This window comes from Coregonus clupeaformis, unplaced genomic scaffold (assembly GCF_020615455.1).
Source record: "Coregonus clupeaformis isolate EN_2021a unplaced genomic scaffold, ASM2061545v1 scaf0093, whole genome shotgun sequence".
NCBI classification, from domain to species: domain Eukaryota; kingdom Metazoa; phylum Chordata; class Actinopteri; order Salmoniformes; family Salmonidae; genus Coregonus; species Coregonus clupeaformis.
The window spans coordinates 547,740-571,038 of record NW_025533548.1 but is presented as its reverse complement, the minus strand read 5'-3'; the positions used below and the strand labels follow the sequence as shown (position 1 = coordinate 571,038).

The 23,299-nt window shown below is 46.9% G+C and overlaps 1 protein-coding gene across 1 annotated transcript in view; it reads right to left on the bottom strand.

Annotated features, from left to right (window-relative positions):
* Window positions 1-22,820, bottom strand: part of LOC121570335 (myosin-11-like) — a 69,142-nt gene extending 46,322 nt beyond the window's left edge. The window contains exons 1-11 of the mRNA XM_045213238.1: window positions 22,703-22,820; window positions 20,740-21,010; window positions 20,190-20,360; window positions 18,987-19,143; window positions 17,153-17,180; window positions 15,396-15,498; window positions 10,775-10,867; window positions 2,507-2,570; window positions 2,106-2,204; window positions 676-819; window positions 359-454 (exon numbers count right to left, since the gene is read on the bottom strand). Coding sequence (XP_045069173.1) covers window positions 359-454; window positions 676-819; window positions 2,106-2,204; window positions 2,507-2,570; window positions 10,775-10,867; window positions 15,396-15,498; window positions 17,153-17,180; window positions 18,987-19,143; window positions 20,190-20,360; window positions 20,740-20,907 — 1,123 coding nt within the window. The 5' untranslated portion in view covers window positions 20,908-21,010; window positions 22,703-22,820. The remainder of the gene's footprint in view (window positions 1-358; window positions 455-675; window positions 820-2,105; window positions 2,205-2,506; window positions 2,571-10,774; window positions 10,868-15,395; window positions 15,499-17,152; window positions 17,181-18,986; window positions 19,144-20,189; window positions 20,361-20,739; window positions 21,011-22,702) is intronic.
* Between the last annotated feature and the right edge of the window lie 479 nt (window positions 22,821-23,299).

Sequence of the window (23,299 nt, the reverse complement as noted above, 5' to 3'; positions counted from 1 at the left end):
GTGTTAGTGGTATGTTACCTGTTGTCTTTCTTACCTGTGTTAGTGCTATGTTACCTGTTGTCTTTCTTACCTGTGCTTTCCTATCTTTGTTATCTGTGCTAAATATAAACTGTATTTTCAAGCTTGTGTTACTGTGAACAAACTCTGTTGTTACCTGTGCTCCTACCTGTGTTATGTAATGTCTCACCTGTGTTGCTCCTACCTGTGTGATGTCATGTCTCACCTGTGTATCTCCTACCTTTGTGATGGCATGTCTCACCTGTGTTACTACCTGTGTGATGTTATGTCTCACCTGTGTTACTACCCGTGTGATGTCATGTCTCACCTGTGTTACTACCTGGGTGATGTCATGTCTCACCTGTGTTGTCAGGCATGGTGGCCTGCTCATTGTTCCTCTCCTTGTTGAAGGTAATGTTCCCCAGCTGGAGCACAGTAGAGACCACCTTCATCATGCCTAGAGAGAGGAGAGGAGCGAGGGATGAGAGGTGAGGAGAGTGGGAAGAGAGAGAAAGCAGAAAGAGAGACAGCCCTCCCCCTACCTATCCCCTCATCCTCCAGAGAGAGACAGAGAGAGAGAGAGAGAGAGAGAGAGAGACAGAAAGAGAGACAGAAAGAGAAAGACAGAGTGAGGTGGAGAAAGAGAATGATAGACAGCCCTCCCCCTCCCACCAGTACCTGTCCTCTCGTCCTCAGAGAAACCCATGATCTCCATGGCCTCCAGTGTTTCTATGAACATCTGATCATCTTCCTGACCAGGCACCTCCACATGACCTGCCACCAGGAACCGGTACGCCCCGAAACCCTCCAGTAACAGCTCCTCTATATAGGGACAGACAGGAGAGGAGGAGGTTTATGGTTTATACAGTAAATAATTAGGCAATAAGGCCTGTGGAGGTGTGGTATATGGCCAATATACCACGGCTAAGGGCTGTTCTTATGCACAACGCAATGCAGAGTGCCTGGATACAGCCCTTAGCCGTGGTATATTGGCCATATACCACAAACCCCCGAGGTGCCTTATTTCTATTATAAACTGGTTACCAACATAATCAGAACAGTAAACACTGTGGTATATTGTCTGATATACCATGGATTTCAGCCAATCAGCATCCAGGACACAAACTACCTGGTTTATAATAATATATTAAATATTATAAACTGGGTGGTTCGAGCCCTGGATGCTGATTGGCTAACAAAGACCTTATACCACGGGTATAACAAAACATTTATTTTTACTGCTCTAATTACGTTGGTAACCAGTTTATAATAGCAATAAGACACACTGAGTATACAAAACATTAAGGACACCTGCTCTTTCCATGACATAGACTGACCAGGTGAATCCAGGTGAAAGATATGATCCCTTATTGATATCACTTGTTCAATCCACTTCAATCAGTGTAGATGAAGGGGAGGAGACAGGTTCAAGAAGGATGTTTTAGCTTTGAGACAATGGAGACATGGATTGTGTATGTAAAAAAAAAATAAAAAAAATATGTGTACTATTCAGAGGGTGAATGGGCAAGACAAAATATTTAAGTGCCTTTGAACGGGGTATGGTAGTAGGTGCCAGGCGCACCGGTTTGTGTCAAGAACTGCAACGCTGCTGGGTTTTTCACACTCAACAGTTTCCCGTGTGTATCAAGAATGGTCCACCACCCAAAGGACATCCAGCCACTTGACACAACTGTGGGAAGCATTGGAGTCAACATGGGCCAGCATCCATGTGAAGCGCTTTCAATACCTTGTAGAGTCCATGCCCCGACAAATTAAAGGCTGTTCTGAGGCCAAAAGGGGGGGTGGGGTTCAACTCAATATTAGGAAGGTGTTCTTAATGTTTTGTACACTCAGTGTATACCGCTTTAAGGAAACAATATGCACTGAAACCCTTCAGCAACAGCTCCTCTATATAGGGACAGAAAGTAGTTTCAGACCTGTAGTTTAAATGAGCATACAGTGTAACTATCTAGGACATGGGTGGGCCCGCCGCAGAATTTTTAAATCCCGATGTGGCCCTCGAGACAAAATTATTGCCCACCCCTGATTTAGGAGAAACTACCAATCCTCGTCTGTCCATCCATCCTTCCATCTATCTATCACCTCACCCTTTAGCTGGTCCTTCGCTCCGGCCACCATGTAGTAAAAGATATGAAAGGCTCTCTCTATCTTGGCTTGGCGGATACAGCGAGACTTCTCTAGCAGGTCTGGTGGACAGGGGAGGGTTAAAGACAAACTCTGTGGCGAAGGAACAAGACACTGCATTTTACATTGGGCCAGATTCCCTGACACACATACAATAGAAATAGAAATTCTTCATTGAACATGTTGTTTAGTCCAGGACTAGGCTAAATCTGTGTCTTTTGTATGTTTTAATATCTCTCTAATCTCTTAATCTGTGTCTGGGAAATCTCTAATCTCTAAAAGATTAATTTGATACACACTACAATACATCTCTATGAGGAGCCCAAAGTATGTATATTTATAGAATGATGTTTCATGAGGATACAGGTATCGATGTTGGCTCCAACGATGTATCCAGTCACGTCAAAGTTGAGCTTAATAAACTTCCCCTGTGAGGAGAGATACAGAGGATACTGTATATGTGAGCTCTTGATAGATGTCATGATATCACAGGAATAGCAGTCCGTACTCTAATAACAAGGAATAGCAGTCTGTACTCTAATAACAAGGAATAGCAGTCTGTACTCTAATAACAAGGAATAGCAGTCTGTACTCTAATAACAAGGAATAGCAGTCCGTACTCTAATAACAAGGAATAGCAGTCTGTACTCTAATAACAAGGAATAGCAGTCTGTACTCTAATAACAAGGAATAGCAGTCTGTACTCTAATAACAAGGAATAGCAGTCTGTACTCTAATAACAAGGAATAGCAGTCTGTACTCTAATAACAAGGGACTGGTGCCAGGAGGTTTTCCTGACTATGTGATCAAACCAGGAAAGACTCTGGGCCCTAGTTATAGCCTTAATTAAGTTAGTAGTAATGTGGAGAGAGTGAATTAATGAATTACAGTTTTTCTCGATTGCTAAGACACATTTCTTGAAAGCTGCTCTCCCTTTCTCTTAACTGTGAACACAAAACCCAATTTTCAAGCTACATTCACAAAACCTCAGACTCTTCTTGCAAAACCAAACTTTCACCTCAAAACAGTTCAATCTGTGCTCAAAACTGAACTATGTTGTCAAATCGTGCCCCGAGTCAATCAAAATAAAAAACACTACTGAACAGTCACTAAACACTACGTAGAAAAATAGAAAACACAATGCTCAGGACATGAAGGTGGATAAATAAATGTTTATTGTTCACTGTAGGCTAAATGCATGTTGCAAAACAAAACAAAACTGTGCATTTAGCACTTGTACAAAAAGACAAAACAGAAATCTTGTGCGTTTGCCACTTGTGTACAGTAAGCCCATGTAAAAATAAAGTACAAAAATATACAAATAAGTGCATTACTCTGTAACGATCCCGGCAGTCTGAGTCGGGTCCTGTCTGGTGACTAGTTTTTCTGTTCGTGATCTCCAGTTTCCCGAGGGTTCGGGAACGCTCCGGGGAGCTCTCTTGATTTCCGCACCTGCATCCCATCAGCAATCTGCACACCTGGTCCTGATCATCACCCTTCTTAGGCTCTGGCCTAACATCCAGTCCCTGCCGGATCGGTTAGCCATGAACAGTAGGTTTACCAGAGTATCAGTTTTAGAGCCTAGCGTTAGTTTTGTTGTTTTTGCACCTTGTTGGTTGGTTGCTTACTTACCCCCGTTTTGTTCCATCTGCAGTCACCCGTCCGGAACCTTCATCCAACCTCTGCCTGGTGGTCGGCGGCTGCCGACCCAGGATGGGATCAACCACTGCACCCCCAACAACTAATCAACGCCGCCCGCTCTGTTCCCTGGATTATTCAGCATCACTCTTGAATTTGTAATAAACACTCACCTTCGTTTCAACTTACCTTGTCCTGGTCTGCTTCTGGGTTCTGGCTTAGCAACTCGTGACAGAACGATCCGGCCAGTAATGAACCCAGCGGACCTGGACTCTGTTCGCCATGCCATTACCCATCAGGAGAAGATGTTGGGCCATCATAGCACGGTACTACAGGAGATCGCGTTGTCAGTTCGGAACCTTTCTACCGGTCTGACGGAGGTCCAGAACCAACGCAAGTTTCCGGTGGAGGATCCACTACCGGTTTCACCCATCTCGCCTGCCGCTTCTGGAGCTGTGTCCTTCCGTGAGCCCAAGGTTCCGACGCCGGATAGATATGAGGGGGAGCTGGGAAGATGCCGTTCCTTCCTTATGCAGTGTGGATTAGTGTTCGATCTACAGCCCTACTCTTATGCCACAGACAAGGCTAGGATAGCCTTTGTGATTGCGTTGCTGCGTGGTCGAGCGCTGGAGTGGGCTTCAGCCGTTTGGGAACGACAAGACCCCTGCATGGCTTCATACCAGGGGTTCACGGCCGAGATGAGGAAGCTCTTCGACCATTCCGTCCGAGGGAGGGACGCAGCTAGGCGCCTGTTTTCGCTTCACCAAGGAACTCGCAGCGTGGCCGACTTCGTGATCGAGTTCAAGACGTTGGCTGTGGAGAGTGGGTGGAACGAGGAGTCTCTGCAAGCGGCCTTTTACCAGGGTCTGTCGGAGCAGCTCAAGGATGAGTTGATCTCCTATCCGGAGCCTAGTGACCTGGACAGCTTGGTAGCCTTGTCTATTCGGGTGGATAATCGAGTCCGAGAGCGAAGGAGGGAGAAGCAATGGGGTCCGTCCAATCGATCAGCTTCTCAGTTCCCAGTCGGGTCGGGTGGTGGACCAGAACACGTCGATCATTCTCCACCACAAAGGATTAGTGGAGAGGTCCTCTCTCCCGATTCTGAACCCATGCAAGTGGGGCGGCACGGGTTAACCAAGGAGGAGCGTCAACATAGACGTAAGACCAACTGCTGCCTCTACTGTGGTAGCTCGGGACATTACATCTCCACTTGTTCCCGGCGGTCGTCAAACTGCCCGGCTCGCTAAAGTTGGGAGGACTTTTAGCGAGCCAGTTTCAACCTCTCAGTACCTCTGTCAGACCCCGTTTCCCGGCTACCCTTGTGAACAGGAATCAGAGCTTAGCGATTAACGCTTTTATCGATTCAGGTGCCGATGGAAGCTTTCTTGATGCCGAGTTGGTGGAACAGCTGGGGCTTTCCAAGGAGCAATTGCCGGAAGCCATTGAAGCGACCACTCTGAACGGCAGTAGTCTGGCACGTATCACGATGAGGACTGAACCGGTTAAGATGCGGTTGTCGGGGAATCATTCTGAGATGATTTCATTCTTCATTCTGCCGTCTTCCCATGTTCCTCTGGTCCTTGGATACCCCTGGCTGAAGGAACACAATCCCACGTTCGATTGGGTGACGGGCAAGGTAACGAGTTGGAGCCTTGATTGTCATGCTAACTGTCTCAAGACTGCCTGCCCCCATTCGGTTCCCAGTCAGGTGATTGAGGCTAAACCCCCAGATTTGTCCCTGGTTCCCGAGACATATCACGATTTGGGGAAGTTTTCAGTAAGCAGAAGGCTCTGTCACTCCCTCCCCACCGACCATATGATTGTGCCATCAACCTGTTCCCTGGAGCTGTCTACCCCAAGGGAAGGTTATACAGTATCTCCCGACCTGAACGTGAGGCTTTGGAGACCTACATCAAGGAGTCCCTAGCTGCTGGTCTCGTTCGTCCCTCGTCATCACCCCTGGGGGCAGGATTCTTCTTTGTGGGTAAGAAGGATGGCTCTCTTCGACCGTGTATTGATTATCGGGGGTTGAATGACATCACGGTCAAGAACAAGTATCCCCTGCCCTTGATGAGTTCTGCCTTCGACTCCTTACAGGGTGCTACGGTGTTCACCAAGCTAGACCTACGCAATGCGTATCACCTGGTCCGGATCAGAGAGGGGGACGAGTGGTTGACGGGTTTCAATACACCGATGGGTCACTTCGAGTATCAGGTGATGCCGTTTGGACTGACCAATGCTCCAGCGGTATTCCAGAGTATGGTGAACGACGTCCTGAGAGATATGATCGGTCTCTTTGTGTTTGTTTACCTGGATGACATTCTGATCTTCTCGAAGGAACCTTCCGACCACGTCCAGCATGTCCGGCAGGTTCTGCAGCGATTGTTGGAGAATCGCCTGTTCGTGAAGGCCGAGAAGTGCGAGTTTCACGCCCACACGACATCCTTTCTCGGGTACATCATCTCCAGGGGAGAGATTAGGATGGACCAGGAGAAGGTTAGAGCGGTTCTGGAATGGGCCCAGCCCGGTACGAGATTGCAGCTCCAGAGATTTTTGGGGTTTGCGAATTTCTACCGCAGATTCATCCGGGGATTACAGCCGTGTGGCCGCTCCGTTAACTGCCTTGACTTCCAGTATCAGGACCTTCAAGTGGAATCCGGAGGCGGATCGAGCGTTTCTGGATTTGAAGAGGCGATTCACCAACGCTCCGATTCTCTCTCAACCGGACACGGCCCGTCAGTTCGCTGCGTTGAAGTGGGACGCGTCTGATGTGGGAGTTGGCGCCATCCTGTCGCAGCGATGCTCCACGGACAGTAAACTCCATCCCTGCGCCTACTACTCTCGTCGCCTTTCGCCTGCGGAGAGGAATTACGATGTGGGTAACCGGGAGCTTCTCGCGGTGAAACTTGCCTTGGAGGAGTGGCGCCACTGGTTGGAGGGGGCGGAGCAACCGTTTATTGTCTGGACTGACCACAAGAATCTTGCTTACGTGCAATCGGCTAAACGTCTCAACTCCCCGTCAGGCCAGGTGGGCGTTGTTTTTCGGACGATTCAAGTTTTCCCTGACGTTCCGACCTGGATCTAAGAACGGCAAGGCGGACGCCTTGTCCCGGATGTTCTCCAAGACGGAGGAGAGTGGGTCCAAGACCGAGACAATTCTCCCCCGGAACTGCGTCGTGGGAGCAGTTATGTGGAAGATTGAGGAGGAGGTGCTGGCGGCCCTTCGGACTCAGCCCGGTCCCGGTAACGGTCCACCCGGTCGGTTGTTTGTGCCTGAGTCGGTTCGTCCTGCTGTCCTCAAATGGTCCCACGCCAGCAAGATGGCTTGTCACCCTGGCGTGGCTCGGACAATGGCGTTTCTTCGCAGACGTTTTTGGTGGCCTGCCATGGCCGAGGATACTCTGGGTTTTGTTGCTGCCTGTCCAGTGTGTGCACAGAATAAGAGTACCAATCGGCCCAGCTCTGGACTACTTCACCCCCTTCCTATTCCCCGGCGACCATGGTCGCATCTGGCCCTGGACTTCGTCACTGGGTTGCCCGCTTCTGAGGGGAACACGGTCGTTCTGACTATCGTGGACAGATTCAGCAAGTTCGCCCACTTTGTGCCAATTGCCAAGCTTCCCTCTGCCTCGGAGACGTCCGAGATCCTGGTTAGGGAGGTTTTCAGGGTCCACGGTTTGCCCAGTGATATCGCTTTCCGACCGTGGCCCTCAGTTTACCTCTGCTGTCTGGAAGTCCTTCTGTTTGGCCATTGGAGCTACAGTCAGTCTCACATCTGGTTTTCACCCCCAATCCAATGGTCAGGCGGAGAGAGCCAACCAGAAGATGGAATCCACGCTACGCTGTCTGGTCTCTTCCAACCCCACCTCCTGGGTCTCTCAGTTGCCTTGGGTTGAGTATGCCCACAATACTCTCCCCTACATCTGCCACTGGGATGTCTCCCTTCCAGTGCCTGTATGGCTACCAACCTCCCCTGTTCCCTTCTCAGGAGAGGGAGCTCTCAGTGCCTTCTGTTCAGGCCCATATTCGTCGTTGCCACCGGACCTGGCATCGGGCCAGAAAGGCACTCCTTAGAGTTTCGGACCGGTATCAGCTCCAGGCGAATCGTCGCCGGATCCCCGCTCCCACCTATACCATCGGAGATAGGGTTTGGTTGGCCACACGGGATCTTCCGTTACGGACTGAGTCTAGGAAGTTGTTACCGAAGTTCATTGGTCCGTTTGTGGTGGAGAAGGTGATCAATCCAGTGGCAGTTCGACTCAAACTACCGAGGACGCTCAGAGTCCATCCCACCTTTCATGTCTCCTGCCTCAAGCCTGTCTTCCTCAGTCCTCTGTTGCCTCCTCCGCCTCCTCCTCCTCCTCCTCGGATGATCGGAGGTGGTCCTGCCTACACGGTGCGTCGCATCATGGATTCCAGACGGCGGGGCCGGGGTTTCCCAGTATCTCGTGGACTGGGAGGGGTATGGTCCTGAAGAGAGGAGTTGGATTCCGCGGCGACAGGTCCTAGATGCTGACCTCATCAGTGACTTCTACCGCCTCCATCCTGGCGCTCCGGGGAGTCCGCCCGGTGGCGTTCGGCCGGAGGGGGGTACTGTAACGATCCCGGCAGTCTGAGTCGGGTCCTGTCTGGTGACTAGTTTTTCTGTTCGTGATCTCCAGTTTCCCGAGGGTTCGGGAACGCTCCGGGAGCTCTCTTGATTTCCGCACCTGCATCCCATCAGCAATCTGCACACCTGGTCCTGATCATCACCCTTCTTAGGCTCTGGCCTAACATCCAGTCCCTGCCGGATCGTTAGCCATGAACAGTAGGTTTACCAGAGTATCAGTTTTAGAGCCTAGCGTTAGTTTTGTTGTTTTTGCACCTTGTTGGTTGGTTGCTTACTTACCCCCGTTTTGTTCCATCTGCAGTCACCCGTCCGGAACCTTCATCCAACCTCTGCCTGGTGGTCGGCGGCTGCCGACCCAGGATGGGATCAACCACTGCACCCCCAACAACTAATCAACGCCGCCCGCTCTGTTCCCTGGATTATTCAGCATCACTCTTGAATTTGTAATAAACACTCACCTTCGTTTCAACTTACCTTGTCCTGGTCTGCTTCTGGGTTCTGGCTTAGCAACTCGTGACATACTCAGCCACAGCATCATGACTCCGTACTGGGTCAGGCCACAGGACTTCATCCACATCACAGGCCACATTTTGTCTGGCCAGGCAACGGGGGAAAAAAACCCTGGCATGCCATATCCAGGCTTGGCATGCCTCCACACCTATGTCACCACAGGCAAGTCCCATGGCTTGCAGGAGATTTACCCTGGTGTAAGGTTGGCGTTCATATACCTTCCACCGCCATGAGGAGAAGAATTCCTCAATGGGGTTTAGGAAAGGGGAGTACGGTGGAAGGCAAAGATTGATAAAACCTTGGTTCATATTGTACCACTCTCTAACCTGGAGGGCTCTGTGAAAACTCACATTGTCCCAAACAACAACATAGATGGGATGCTCATCCTGCTGCCCTAACAAAGCATCTCGCATGTGATTGAGGAAAATGAGGAGCTGGTGAGTGTTGTAGGGCCCCAGGTTGGCATGATGGTGGACAACCCCATGATTGCTGATGGCAGCACATAATGTGACATTGCCACCACGCTGCCCAGGAACACCAACAATGGCCCGATGGCCAATCACATTACGGCCTCTCCTTCTCCTTTTGGTGAGATTAAACCCAGCTTCATCCATGTAGATGTATTGATGGGGTCTTTCCATTGCATCCAGTTGAAAAACCCTCTGTAGAAATAGATATCGTTTTGTAAGTGATACGGAAAAAGTGATTTAGGCCACTACAGTAAATCACTACTTAGAGTAATCAACATTGAATGTGTCTGGATATATGCCAACCTCTACATACTGGAATCTTTGCTCTTTGACTCTGTCTGAGTTGCGATCAAAGGGCACTCTGTATAGCTGTTTCATGCGCAGTCTGTTGCGCTTGAGGACACGATCAACAGTAGAGAGGCTGACACTGTTGATACCCTCAAAATTTAAATGGTCCTCAATGATCTTCTGCTGAATTTCGCTCAGTTTAATGGCATTGTTCTCACGGACCATATCAACAATTAGGGTCTCTTGGTGTGGGGAGAACATACCTGTCCTCCCACCCCCATATGGCAGTCTTTCAATTCTACAAAAAGAGAGTTACACCCCTGTAACATAGAGTTACAAAAAATATACATGGAATACTAGGCCTACAAACAGTTAGACCAACCCTCCATTACAATACTACAGTACATTGGTACAGTGATGTACTGAAACATATATTTACTTACAGTATACTGTGGTACAGTATATAGTATGTCATACAGTAATTGCTGTCAACATTTACATACTGTACTATAATATCTAAAAAAGGTAATTACCTGTTCTCTTCTCTAAATTTTCGGATCATGGTGGACACAGTGAATCTACTGATGTTTGGTTGTACCCTTTGTCCAGCCTCCCTCATGCTCATACCATGGACAAGAACATGGTCAATCACAGTAGCTCTGATTTCATCAGATATTACTGTTCTTTGTCTTCGCTGACCACCTCAACCACCTCGACCTCCTCTCACACGAACTCTTCCTCTCAGATTTCTATCCATTGTAGGGCCTCATAAACCAGTGCTCTCTGAACTGGCTTACTGTATATGTTCCCTCACACATTTTGAGTTGTTGTGTTCAAGTGGTGACACCTGTGCTCTAATTGTGTTTGACTTTTGTCACCTGTGCTCACCATTATGCAGCACGGGTGCATCACAATGAAAATGTGTTGGCAAGTTATGTCTAAACAGGTGAAAAGTGCTTATGGTTTTGCCAAAAGAGTGATTGATTCAATCAGTGGGTTCAGGCAACTGAGCATTTGGTTCAGACAATAGGGTTTAGTGTTTTAGCAATTGAGAAAAACTGTAATGAATTTAATTTGTGTAACAGTGTCTAAGTGTGTGTAAACTGTGAGTAATTACGAATCGTGAGGAGTTGTCGTTCTTGATGGTCTTGGCGTTCCCGAAGGCTTCCAGGATGGGGTTAGCCTGCAGCAGCTGCTTCTCTAGCTCCCCCTGTAGAGGAGAGGAGAGGAGAGGACAGGAGAGGAGAGGAGAGGAGAGGAGAGGAGAGGAGAGGGAGAGGAGAGGAGAGGAGAGGAGAGGGAGAGGAGGGGGAGAGGAGAGTAGAGAGGAGAGGAGGAAAGGAGAGGGAGATGGAGAGGAGAGGGAGTGGGAGAGGAGAGGAGAGGAGAGGAGAGGAGAGGAGAGGAGAGGAGAGGAGAGGAGAGGAGAGGAGAGGAGAGGAGAGGAGAGGAGAGGAGAGGAGAGGAGAGGAGAGGAGAGGAGAGGAGAGGAGAGGAGAGGAGAGGAGAGAGAAGAGGAGAGGAGGAGAGGAGAGGAGGAGAGAGGAGAGGAAGAGAGAGAAGGAGGGAAAGGAGAGGATGGGGTTAGCCTGCAGAAGCTGCTTCTCTAGCGCCCCCTGTAGGGAAACCAGGAGAAAGTAGTAAAAATAATCAAATATATCCAACATATCTGTGACATCCAAATTTTTATATTACAAAATAATGATGTCACACAACAAAACAACAAAAGTTATTTTACACTGTACAACAAGAAATTGACAACTTAGACACACTTATTTTTTTAGCACACTACAAAGCAGTGCAACAGACACAGAGCAAAGCACAGTCAGTGAGACGTAGCATAGAAACAGCTCGGAGATATTAGTGAAAATATTATTATGGGGTGATTTTTGAATGTTTCACACACTATTTTAAACGTCATACAGGCCTATACTTTCTAACACACACAGAGATGTCATCAACAGTTAATAGTGTTCCCATGCTATAGGAGAGGAGAGAAGAGATTGAAAATATCATTTAATCTAATGTAGGTGTGACACGCTAGCTAGCATGCAGCTATGAACTCACTGTGGCTACGTCCCAAATGGCACCGTATTACATATGTAGTGCACTTATTTTACTAGACCTCTATAGGTGGTGGTCAAAAGTAGTGCACTAAATAGGGAATAGGGTGCTACTCTCATACTCACATAGGCCAGAGACCCAGGCTTCTCTGGCTTCTCCTACAGGGGAGGTAGAGGGATGGTGTGACCATTATAACCTATTATAATGTATTATGACCTGGCATAACGTATCATAACCTGGCATAACGTATTACATTTACATTTTAGCAGACGCTCTTATCCAGAGCGACTTACAGTTAGTGAATACATATTTTTTTATACTGGCCCCCCGTGGGAATCGAACCCACAACCCTGGCGTTGCAAACGCCATGCTCTATCAACTGAGCTACATCCCTGCCGGCCATTCCCTCTCCTACCCTGGACGACGCTGGGCCAATTGTGCGCCGCCCATGAGTCTCCCGGTCGCGGCCTGCTGCGACAGAGCCTGGATTCGAACCATAGACCACTGCCTTAGACCACTGCGCCACTCAGGAGACTACGTATCATAACCTGGCATAACCTGGCACAACATATTATAACTTGGCATAACCTGGCATAACGTATTATAACCTGGCATAACGTATCATAACCTGGCATAACCTGGCATAACGTATCATAACCTGGCATAACGTATTATAACCTGGCATAACGTATTATAACCTGGCATAACCTGGCATAACGTATTAAACCTGGCATAACCTGGCACAACATATTATAACCTGGCATAACGTATCATAACCTGGCATAACCTGGCATAACGTATCATAACCTGGCATATCCTGGCATAACGTATCATAACCTGGCATAACCTAGCACAACATATTATAACCTGGCATAACGTATTATAACCTGGCATAACCTGGCATAACGTATTAAACCTGGCATAACCTGGCACAACATATTATAACCTGGCATAACCTGGCATAATGTATTATAACCTGGCATAACCTGTCATAACGTATCATAACCTGGCATAATGTATCATAACCTGGCATAACCTGGCATAACGTATTATAACCTGGCATAACGTATCATAACCTGGCATAACCTGGCATAACCTGGCATAATGTATCATAACCTGGCATACCTGGCATAATGTATCATCCCCAAAGCCAACACCTCCTTTGGCCACCATTCCTTCCAGTTCTCTGGTGCCAATGACTGGAACGAACTGCAAAAATCTCTGAAGCTGGAGACTCTTATCTCCCTCACTAACTTTAGGCGTCAGTTGTCAGAGCAGCTTACCGATCACTGCACCTGTACACAGCCCATCTGTAATAAGCCCATCCAACTACCTCATCCCCATATTGTTATTTATTTTGCTAATTTGCACCCCAGTATCTCTATTTGCACATCATCGTTTGCACATCTATCATTCCAGTGTTAATACGAAATTGTAACTATTTTGCACTATGGCCCATTTATTGCCTTACCTCCATAATTTACTACATTCGCACACACTGTATATATACTTTCTGTTGTATTTTTGACTTTATGTTTTGTTTACCCCATATGTAACTCTGTGTTGTTGTTTTTATCGCACTGCTTTGCTTTATCTTGGCCAGGTCGCAGTTGTAAATGAAACCTGGCATAACCTGGCATAATATATCATAACCTGGCATAATATATCATAACCTGGCATAATATATCATAACCTGGCATAACGTATTATTAATGATAAACAATAAAGTATTCTTCTATTCTTCTTTATTATCACTAGCTATTTTTTTATTAAATTTTTCTTGTTCTTGTTCTTGTTCTAATGTAATTGTATCCTTGGTGAATAGGTAGTGTCTGATATGTGAACCCTAAACTGTCTTTCTCCTTACTCTGTGATTGGGTAAGGGGAACATAGAATATATAGAACATGAATATAGAGGTGGTCTAATAGCAGGACTTAGAGTATGGATCATTGGCTATCAGTATTGATTCATATAAAACTACAGGGGGGAGGTGGTCTATCAGTATTGATTTTGAGAGCAGAAGACATAACGCCTAAACCACCAGCAGCACACCACAAACTGAAGAGAAACCAGCCCACCAACCAGACTAACAGCAGTTTCTACCACACAGTCAGTTAAGGTTAGAGTAGTCTGTATTGCCCTCATGACAGTAAGACTTTTCATACCTTGACTAGTGTTGGTGCATCCTGTCACACAAAAAATGTCACACAGAAATGTATTTAATTGTTAAAAAAAAAAATGGTTATCACATTGATAAAAGTACAGTCACTCATGAGTACTCATCTCAATTTCATTTAAAACAAAAGGGTTACACAGTTTTGACATTTCCGTTCAATTTCCATCAACTCAATATCTGCTGCTATCCTCTGAGGGATTAAAGAAGTTCCATTGTATTGTTTTGAATGTGTTTAGGAGAGTACAGTAGAGGTAGGGTTGCAAAGATTCCAGTAACTTTCCCTAAATTCCCAGGTTTTCCAGAAATCACGGTTGGATGATTCCCAGATTTCCTGCTTATTCCATCCTGATTCCAAGAAACTTCCATCCAGGATTTCTGGGAAATGTAGGAAAGTTAACGGTATTTTGCAACCCTAGAGGTAACACTCACAGCTCCAGTGTATTGTAGTGTATCATATTGTATTGTACACTAGAGGTAACACAGCTCCAGTGTATTGTAGTGTATCATATTGTATTGTACACTAGAGGTAACACAGCTCCAGTGTATTGTAGTGTATCATATTGTATTGTACACTAGAGGTAACACTCACAGCTCCAGTGTATTGTAGTGTATCATATTGTATTGTACACTAGAGGTAACACAGATCCAGTGTATTGTATTGTATCATATTGTATTGTACACTAGAGGTAACACAGCTCCAGTGTATTGTAGTGTATCATATTGTATTGTACACTAGAGGTAACACTCACAGCTCCAGTGTATTGTAGTGTATCATATTGTATTGTACACTAGAGGTAACACAGATCCAGTGTATTGTAGTGTATCATATTGTATTGTACACTAGAGGTAACACTCACAGCTCCAGTGTATTGTAGTGTATCATATTGTATTGTACACTAGAGGTAACACAGCTCCAGTGTATTGTAGTGTATCATATTGTATTGTACACTATAGGTAACACTCACAGCTCCAGTGTATTGTAGTGTATCATATTGTATTGTACACTAGAGGTAACACAGATCCAGTGTATTGTAGTGTATCATATTGTATTGTACACTAGAGGTAACACAGCTCCAGTGTATTGTAGTGTATCATATTGTATTGTACACTAGAGGTAACACAGCTCCAGTGTATTGTAGTGTATCATATTGTATTGTACACTAGAGGTAACACTCACAGCTCCAGTGTATTGTAGTGTATCATATTGTATTGTACACTAGAGGTAACACAGCTCCAGTGTATTGTAGTGTATCATATTGTATTGTACACTAGAGGTAACACTCACAGCTCCAGTGTATTGTAGTGTATCATATTGTATTGTACACTAGAGGTAACACAGATCCAGTGTATTGTAGTATATCATATTGTATTGTACACTAGAGGTAACACAGCTCCAGTGTATTGTAGTGTATCATATTGTATTGTACACTAGAGGTAACACAGCTCCAGTGTATTGTAGTGTATCATATTGTATTGTACACTAGAGGTAACACTCACAGCTCCAGGGTCCTTCTTGCTGCCTTTGTGAGAGGAAGCCACCACCGCTAGATACTGGATCACCTTCTTAGTGTTCTCTGTCTTGCCCGCTCCTGACTCACCTCTGGTTGGGTAGAGAGGAGAGGAGAGGGACAGTGGGTTAGAGAGGAGAGGGACAGGGGGTTAGAGAGGAGAGGGACAGGGGGTTAGAGAGGAGAGGGACAGGGGGTTAGAGAGGAGAGGGACAGGGGTTAGAGAGGAGAGGGACAGGGGGTTAGAGAGGAGATGGACAGGGGGTTAGAGAGGAGAGGGACAGGGGGTTAGAGAGGAGAGGGATAGGGGGTTAGAGAGGAGAGGTGAGGGACATGGGGTTAGAGAGGAGAGAGATGGGGGTTAGAGAGGAGAGGGACAGGGGGTAGAGAGGAGAGGGACAGGGGGTTAGAGAGGAGAGGGACAGGGGGTTAGAGAGGAGAGGGACAGGGGGTTAGAGAGGAGAGGGATAGGGGGTTAGAGAGGAGAGGAGAGGGACATGGGGTTAGAGAGGAGAGAGATGGGGGTTAGAGAGGAGAGGGACAGGGGGTAGAGAGGAGAGGGACAGGGGGTTAGAGAGGAGAGGAGAGGGACAGGGGGTTAGAGAGGAGAGAGATGGGGGTTAGAGAGGAGAGGGACAGGGGGTAGAGAGGAGAGGGACAGGGGGTTAGAGAGGAGAGGAGAGGGACAGGGGGTTAGAGAGGAGAGGAGAGGGACAGGGGGTTAGAGAGGAGAGGAGAGGGACAGGGGGTTAGAGAGGAGAGGGACAGGTGGTTAGAGAGGAGAGGGACAGGTGGTTAGAGAGGAGAGGGATAGGGGGTTAGAGAGGAGAGGAGAGGGACATGGGGTTAGAGAGGAGAGGAGAGGGATAGGGGGTTAGAGAGGAGAGGAGAGGGATAGGGGGTTAGAGAGGAGAGGAGAGGTACAGGGGGTTAGAGAGGAGAGGGACAGGGGGTTAGAGAGGAGAGGGACAGGGGGTTAGAGAGGAGAGGGACAGGGGGTTAGAGAGGAGAGGAGAGGGACAGGGGGTTAGAGAGGAGAGGGACAGGGGGTTAGAGAGGAGAGGGACAGGTGGTTAGAGAGGAGAGGAGAGGGACAGGGGGTTAAAGAGGAGAGGAGAAGGACAGGGGTCCAGACTCACCTCTGTCTAATTCATAAGTGTCAGATAGAACCTTATGGCTGAACCCAGATTGACATTTCAGAACCATAAGGTTCTATCTGCGATTGCACCCCGCTAAAAAAACTGATTTAGAAATGTCTCAAGATTTTGGTACTCTGCACTTTTAAGGTGAGGACCTTAATCAGTTATGAAAGAAGAATTCACTACACTCTTAGAAAAAAAGGTTATATCCAGAACCTAACAGGGTTCTTCAGCTGTCCCCAATAGGACAACCCTTTGAAGAACCCTTTTTGGTTCCAGGTAGAACCCTTTGGGTTCCATGTAAAACCCTTTCCACAGAGGGTTCTACATGGAATCCAAAAGGGTTCTACCTGGAAACAAACAGGGTTCTACCTGGAACCAAAAAGGGTTCTCATATGGGGACAGCCGAATAACCCTTTTGGAACCCTTCTTTCTAAGAGTGTACAAAACAGTTCTGAGATGTGAAAACGTTGATGCTTTGCGCAGATAGAACCTTATAGTCCCAAGGTCACGGGAATAAGGTAACATTTGGGACGCAGCCATGGTGCAAGGGGCAACAAGTTAATGTGTTGGAAAAGGTATGTCTGTGTTTGAGGTTTGGACTCACGTGCACAGAATGGACTGGTCCTCACGGTCTATGGAGAAAGACAGAGAGAAAGGGAGGGAGGGAGGGAGGGAGGGGGAGAGGGAGGGAGGGAGAGAGAGAGGAGGGGGGGAGAGATAGGGAAGGAGGGAGATGGAGAGAGGGTGAGGAAGAGGGAGGGAGAGCGAGAGAGAGGGGGGAGAGGGAGAGAGAAAGAGATTGAAGGAGAGAAGGGAAACAGAGGGAGAGAGATGGGTTAAGGCAGGACAGTTGAAGCCAAGCTGAACACACCAAACATGAACTTTAGGGCGGTACTCTGCTCACTCACACATAGAGGAAAGACTAGCCAGAGGCTAGGAACAGCTTCCTAAATCTTCCTAAATCTATTTTTGCAAGAGATTAACTTCTCTGTCACTCATTATTGGCTAAAAATAGCAGGAGGATGGAGAGGGCTACTGGAGGAAGGTAACCTTGGTAACCTGCTCCATGTATGGGTATTTTGAAACACAAACACACACACCTTAACACACACACACACACACACACTCCATGTATGGGTATTTTGGAGATGACCCCCTTCTGATTGGTGGAAACTGGACAAGAAAGAATTGGATTGCGTCTGAAATGGCATCCTGTTCCCTATATAATGCACTACTTTAAGCACTGGGCATTATATAGAGAATACACTCTTAGAAAAAAGGGTTCCAAAAGGGTTCTTCGGCTGTCCCCATAGGAGAACCCTTTTTGGTTCCAGGTAGAACCCTTTTGGGTTCCATGTAGTACCCTCTGTGGAAAGGGTTCTATCTGGAACCAAAAGGGTTCTATCTGGAACCAAAAAGGGTTCTTTAAAGGGTTCTCTTATAGAGACAGCCGAAGAACCCTTTTAGGTTCTAAATAGCACCTTTTTTTCTAAGACTGTAGTGCGTACGTCCCAGTACATCACTGGGGCAGAGCTCCCTGCCATCCAGGACCTCTATACCAGGCGGTGTCAGAGGAAGGACCTACAAATTGTCAAAGACTCCAGCCACCCTAGTCATAGACTGTTCTCTCTGCTACCTCACGGCAAGCGATACTGATGCACCAAGTAGGAACCAACAGGACCCTGAACAGCTTCTACCCCCAAGCCATTAGACTGCTAAATAGTTAGTTAAATAGTTAACCAAATAGCTACCCCGGACTATCTGCATTGACACTTTTTACACTAACTATTTTGACTCTATGCACACACACAGGACTCTACCCACACACTCACACATACTTACACTGACACTCCAACACAGACACACACACACACACACACACACACACACTCACACACACACACATACGCTGCTGTTACTATTTAATATATAGCCTGTTGCCTAGTCACTTTACCCCTACCTATATGTACATATCTACCTACATTACCTCGTACCCCTGCACATCGACTCAGTACTGGTACCCAGTGTATATAGCCAAGTTATCGTTACTCATTGTGTATGTATTCCTTGTGTTATTATTTTTTATATTATTAATAATTATGTATTTTAATCTCATCTTCTCTCTGCACTGTTGGGGACGTTAGTAAGCATGTCACTGTTAGTCTACACCTGCTGTTCACGAAGCATGTGACAAATACAATTTGATTTGATTTGATGTGCCCTGGGGAAAAGTAGTGCACTATATAGGGAATAGCAGGCTACCATTTGGGACACAGCCTTGGTTTGAGGTTAAAGCCACTGCTAGACCAGACAGCCAGATATCTCCAGACATTCAATGCTGCATCGCCTGTCCTCAGTTAAACATACTGTATTGTCCTATTTCTATAACATTCATTAAATTATATGCCCCCCCCCCTCTCTCTCTCTCTCCCCTTTACCTTGCATCATGTTCCTGTAAGCGTTATCAGTGATGGAGTAGATATGAGGAGGAACCTCGTGACGTTTCTTCCCCTTATAAATCTCAATGATCTTCTCTGAGTAGATAGGAAGCATCTTATAGGGGTTCACCACCACACAGAACAGACCTGAATACGTCTGGAGAGGAGAGGATTGGAGGGGGAGGAGAGGAGAGGAGGGGGAGGAGAGGAGAGGAGGGGGAGGAGAGGAGAGGAGAGGAAAGGAGAGGAGGAGGAAGAGAGGAGGAGGAGGAGGAGGAGGAGGAGAGGAGGAGAGGAGAGGAGAGGAAGAGGAGGAGAGGAGGGGGGAGGAGAGGAGGATGAAGAGGAAGAGGAGGAGGATTATAATTTTTGTTCCGTACACATGTTAAAAACTTCAGCACAAATTGCCCATTAACATCATTTGTGTGTGTGTGTGTGTGTGTGTCTGTGTGTGTATTATGTGTGCACGTGCGTGCATGTATGTACCTGTGTGTGTGTGTGTGTGTGTGTGCATGCCTGTGTATGTGTGTGTGTGTGTGTGTCTATACGGGTATTGTCTATACACTCGTATGCCTTTCCTGCAGTCAAATTACCAAATCACCCTCTAGTGGCCTCATGGGTGCAATGTTATTAATATTTTTTATATTTTCATAATTTTATAAACATTATTTATAAAAACCCGCTGAGAATTCTGTGTTTCTATGTCAAACGGTTTTGTTATATTTCAGTCTTCTGCGATGTATACAAAGTGTAATATTGGGATGCAAAATCCATTTCAACTCTGTATCTGACATGGTACAGGTGTCTTCTTTTTTTAAGGCCATAACCATGTGTGTGAGGTGTTTACTTTTGTTTCAAAGTAGATTTGTTGAAGACTACTAAGAAACACTCTGTGTGAGCCTGATTTAGCCCACTGCAGTAAAAGGTACAAAAAAAATGCTATCTAGAACCTAAAAGGGTTCTTTGGCTGTCCCCATAGGAGAACCCTTTTTGGTTCCAGGTAGAACCCTTTTGGTTCCAGGGAGAACCCTTTTGGGTTCCATTTAGGACCCTTTCCACAGTGGATTCTACATGGAACACAAAAGGGTTCTACATGGAACCAAAAAGGCTTCTCCCTGAAACCAAAAAGGCTACTCCCTGAAACCAAAAAGGGTTATCCTATGGGGACCCTTTTGGAACCCTTTTTTCTAAGAGCGTACTCACGTAGATTAGGCTGGAGAAGTACCTCTCTCTGAGGTTGTGGAGGAGAGAGGCCTCGTTGAGACAGGTAAGAGCTGCCATGTCCTCCACCTTACTGAACTTAGGAGGGTTCATCTTTTGGATATCATCCTTGTTGACTGTCGCTTTCCTACCATTAGCCAACTCTACCAGCACCTGGAGAGGAGGAGAGAGGAGGAGGAGGAGGAAGAGGAGGATGAGGATGAGGAAGAGGAGGAAGAGGATGAGGAGGAGGAGGAAGAGGATGAGGAGGAGAGAGGAGGAGGAGGAGGAAGATGAGGAGGATGAGGAGGATGAGGAAGAGGAAGAGGAAGATGAGGAGGAGGAAGAGGAAGAGGAGGAGGAGGAGGAGGAGGAGGAGGAGGAAGATGAGGAAGATGAGGAAGAGGAGGAAGAGGAGGAAGAGGAGAAGGAGGTGGAGGAAGAGGAGGAGGAAAAGGATGAGGAAGATTTTCTATATAGTGCACTAGGGTCCTGGTGAAAAGTAGTGCACTATATAGGGAATAGGGTGCCATTTCAGATGCAACAGCCTTACATCGTCTCCCTTCTCTTCCTTAATGCTGGCGGCCTCAAACCCCTCCTTCTCTGACGGGATCCACACCATCTTCTTGGCCGACCAATCAGCCTGCCCCACACCACTGTTCCTGAAGTCATGGTCCTGCCGCAGGAACTTGCTGTCATCAGAAGCGGAGTCGGAAGCCATCTTGGGAAGGTCGTCGTCGGTGACAGGAAGGTCGTCTGTGATGGGAGGGTCGTTGATTGGAGGGTTGGTCTCAAAGCTGAGGGAGAGGGAGAGAAAGGGAGAGCTAAAGGGAGAGATTAAGAGAGGAGGAGAAGGAGCGATATAGGAAGAGGGGGAGAGACAACAACAACAACAACAACAACAACAACAACAATAACAACAATTCCAGTGATTAATAGAAATTCTACTTTAGACCTCAGAAACATTCTAACGGTCGGTCTGTCTGTCTGTCTGGCCATTCTGGCGGTCTGTCTGTCTGGCCATTCTGGCGCTCTGTCTGTCTGTCTGATTTTCCTGTCTGTCTGTCTGTCTGATCTTTCTGTCTGTCAGTCAGTCAGTCAGTCCGCCCGCCCGCCCGCTCGCCCGGATGCAGCCATAACCTAAGCGTTTTACAGCATCATCCACGTCCATGTCATCATTACTCACTGACTGCTCCTCTCCTCTCCCTGCTGCGGGTCACAGGACCCACAAGGCTTTGCAGCAGCCCTGCTCCGCCTGCCGATGACCATAACGCCATAGAATATGTAAAACAGCAGCAGGATAACTAGAGCTGTAAAACCTTGAAACAGCAGTTGATAAGCCATGCTGGGAGGATGATAATGAGGACGACCATGTTTGGTTGAAGCTTCTCCTCAAAGCCCACTGCCTCTGGTGGCCCTGTCCAGAGAGATGCTAGGGGTCTGCCTCCCAAATGGCACCCTATTCCCTATATAGTGCACTACTTTTGACCAGGGCCCATAGGGCTCTGTAGGGAATAGGGTACCATTATGGGCACAGCAGGGGACTTAACCGCTTCTATTCCTTATAAGGGGACTGTGTGTCGGTCAGTCTCTCCTCTCCTGTGGCCAGCTCCAGCCGAGCGTTACCGTTGTTCACCAACATGGTGACCTGTCAGTCAGTCACTAGGTGCTTGGTCTCTGGTCACAGCAGTAACATTAGCTGATTAGGTTCTGGGTGCACGGCAAGGACATGTTACTAGGTGCTGTGGTGTATGGCGGCTGGGCCAGCGGGGATACCAGGGTTGGGGTAAATTTCATTTTCAATACAGGAGATGAATTGAAATTCACATTCAAGTTATTGAATAGTGCCATTTTATTTTGAATAGATGGAGTTGAAATGGGATTGATCCCAACTCTGGTGTCAAAGCACTTATTGCACAAGGTGAAATGCTATGAAATGAAATTGCAATTGAAAAGGTCTATCACCTAAAATAAACACCACATTATCCTGTACTAGCACAGCACAGCCCCTGTCAAGAGGTCCAAACCTTTATGGCACAGTAGGTAGGTAGCTTCATGTGCTTATTGCCTGTTCAAATGCAGCTCCAGCCATCCCCTTATACCAATACATCTCTAAAATACAAACTTAGCATGACAGCCAGGTGAAATCGGTCCTAAATGTAACCTTCGTCACAGATGTAAAAATCAAAACGTCATCTAAATAGCAACAACAACAACCTATCTGAAATTCCAATAAAGTGCACATTGTTCATTCAAACATTGCGAAGCAACACATGTAGTACCTAAACAAGTGTAGCCGCCTAAAACGTTGTAGCATATTTACTTTTCCAACTCTCGAACAGAACTGACAATAGATTGAGGAGGAGAGAGGTATTTATATTGTTAAAACAACGCTATCCGGCATGCGATAACAGACATCTCTATCTGCACCTGTCTATACAGAACGGAAGGCTATTACTGGTAGTCTGTTCGCACAAGACCACATTTATTTAAAAGGAAGCAGACTCAATACTCACTTTAGTATTTCTCCCGGGATGTAGCCTATCCTAAAAAGTTGTCTCGGTATACGTTACTCCACGAGATAGCGGGACGGGACAGGTGAACGGTTTAGGTTTGAACTATCCTTCCACCGGATGAAACATTTTAGCCAGGTATTTAAACCTGCCCGCGCGGCCAGTGGGAGGGTCCTCCTCGTCTCCAGGGTGACCAAAATTTGACAGCAGCCAACGCTTGGAGTTTGTTTGTGCTATCATTCCACTCCTTGGCATGACAAGGAGTGTCACGAATGCACAAAACAGACTGGTACCCAGGCTAGCTAGGATGCTCGGCCTTCCACAGATGGTGACATAGGTCTAATCAATACTACTGCCAGAGCACTTCTTTGGAATGAATGAAATAAACTTGTATGTCTTTTATGGAATAGCATATCATGATTACAACAAATGAAAAATGTAAAGGGCTATTAATCTTTTACCCAAATACCACAATCTGAGAGGTGAATGTTTACAATATAGCTTAAGGATATGTTTCTTGGGCTAATCTAATGTTTGTGTTTATCTGTAGCCTAAATATTGTGCTCTCTCTCTCTCTCTCTCTCTCTGTCTCTCTGTCTC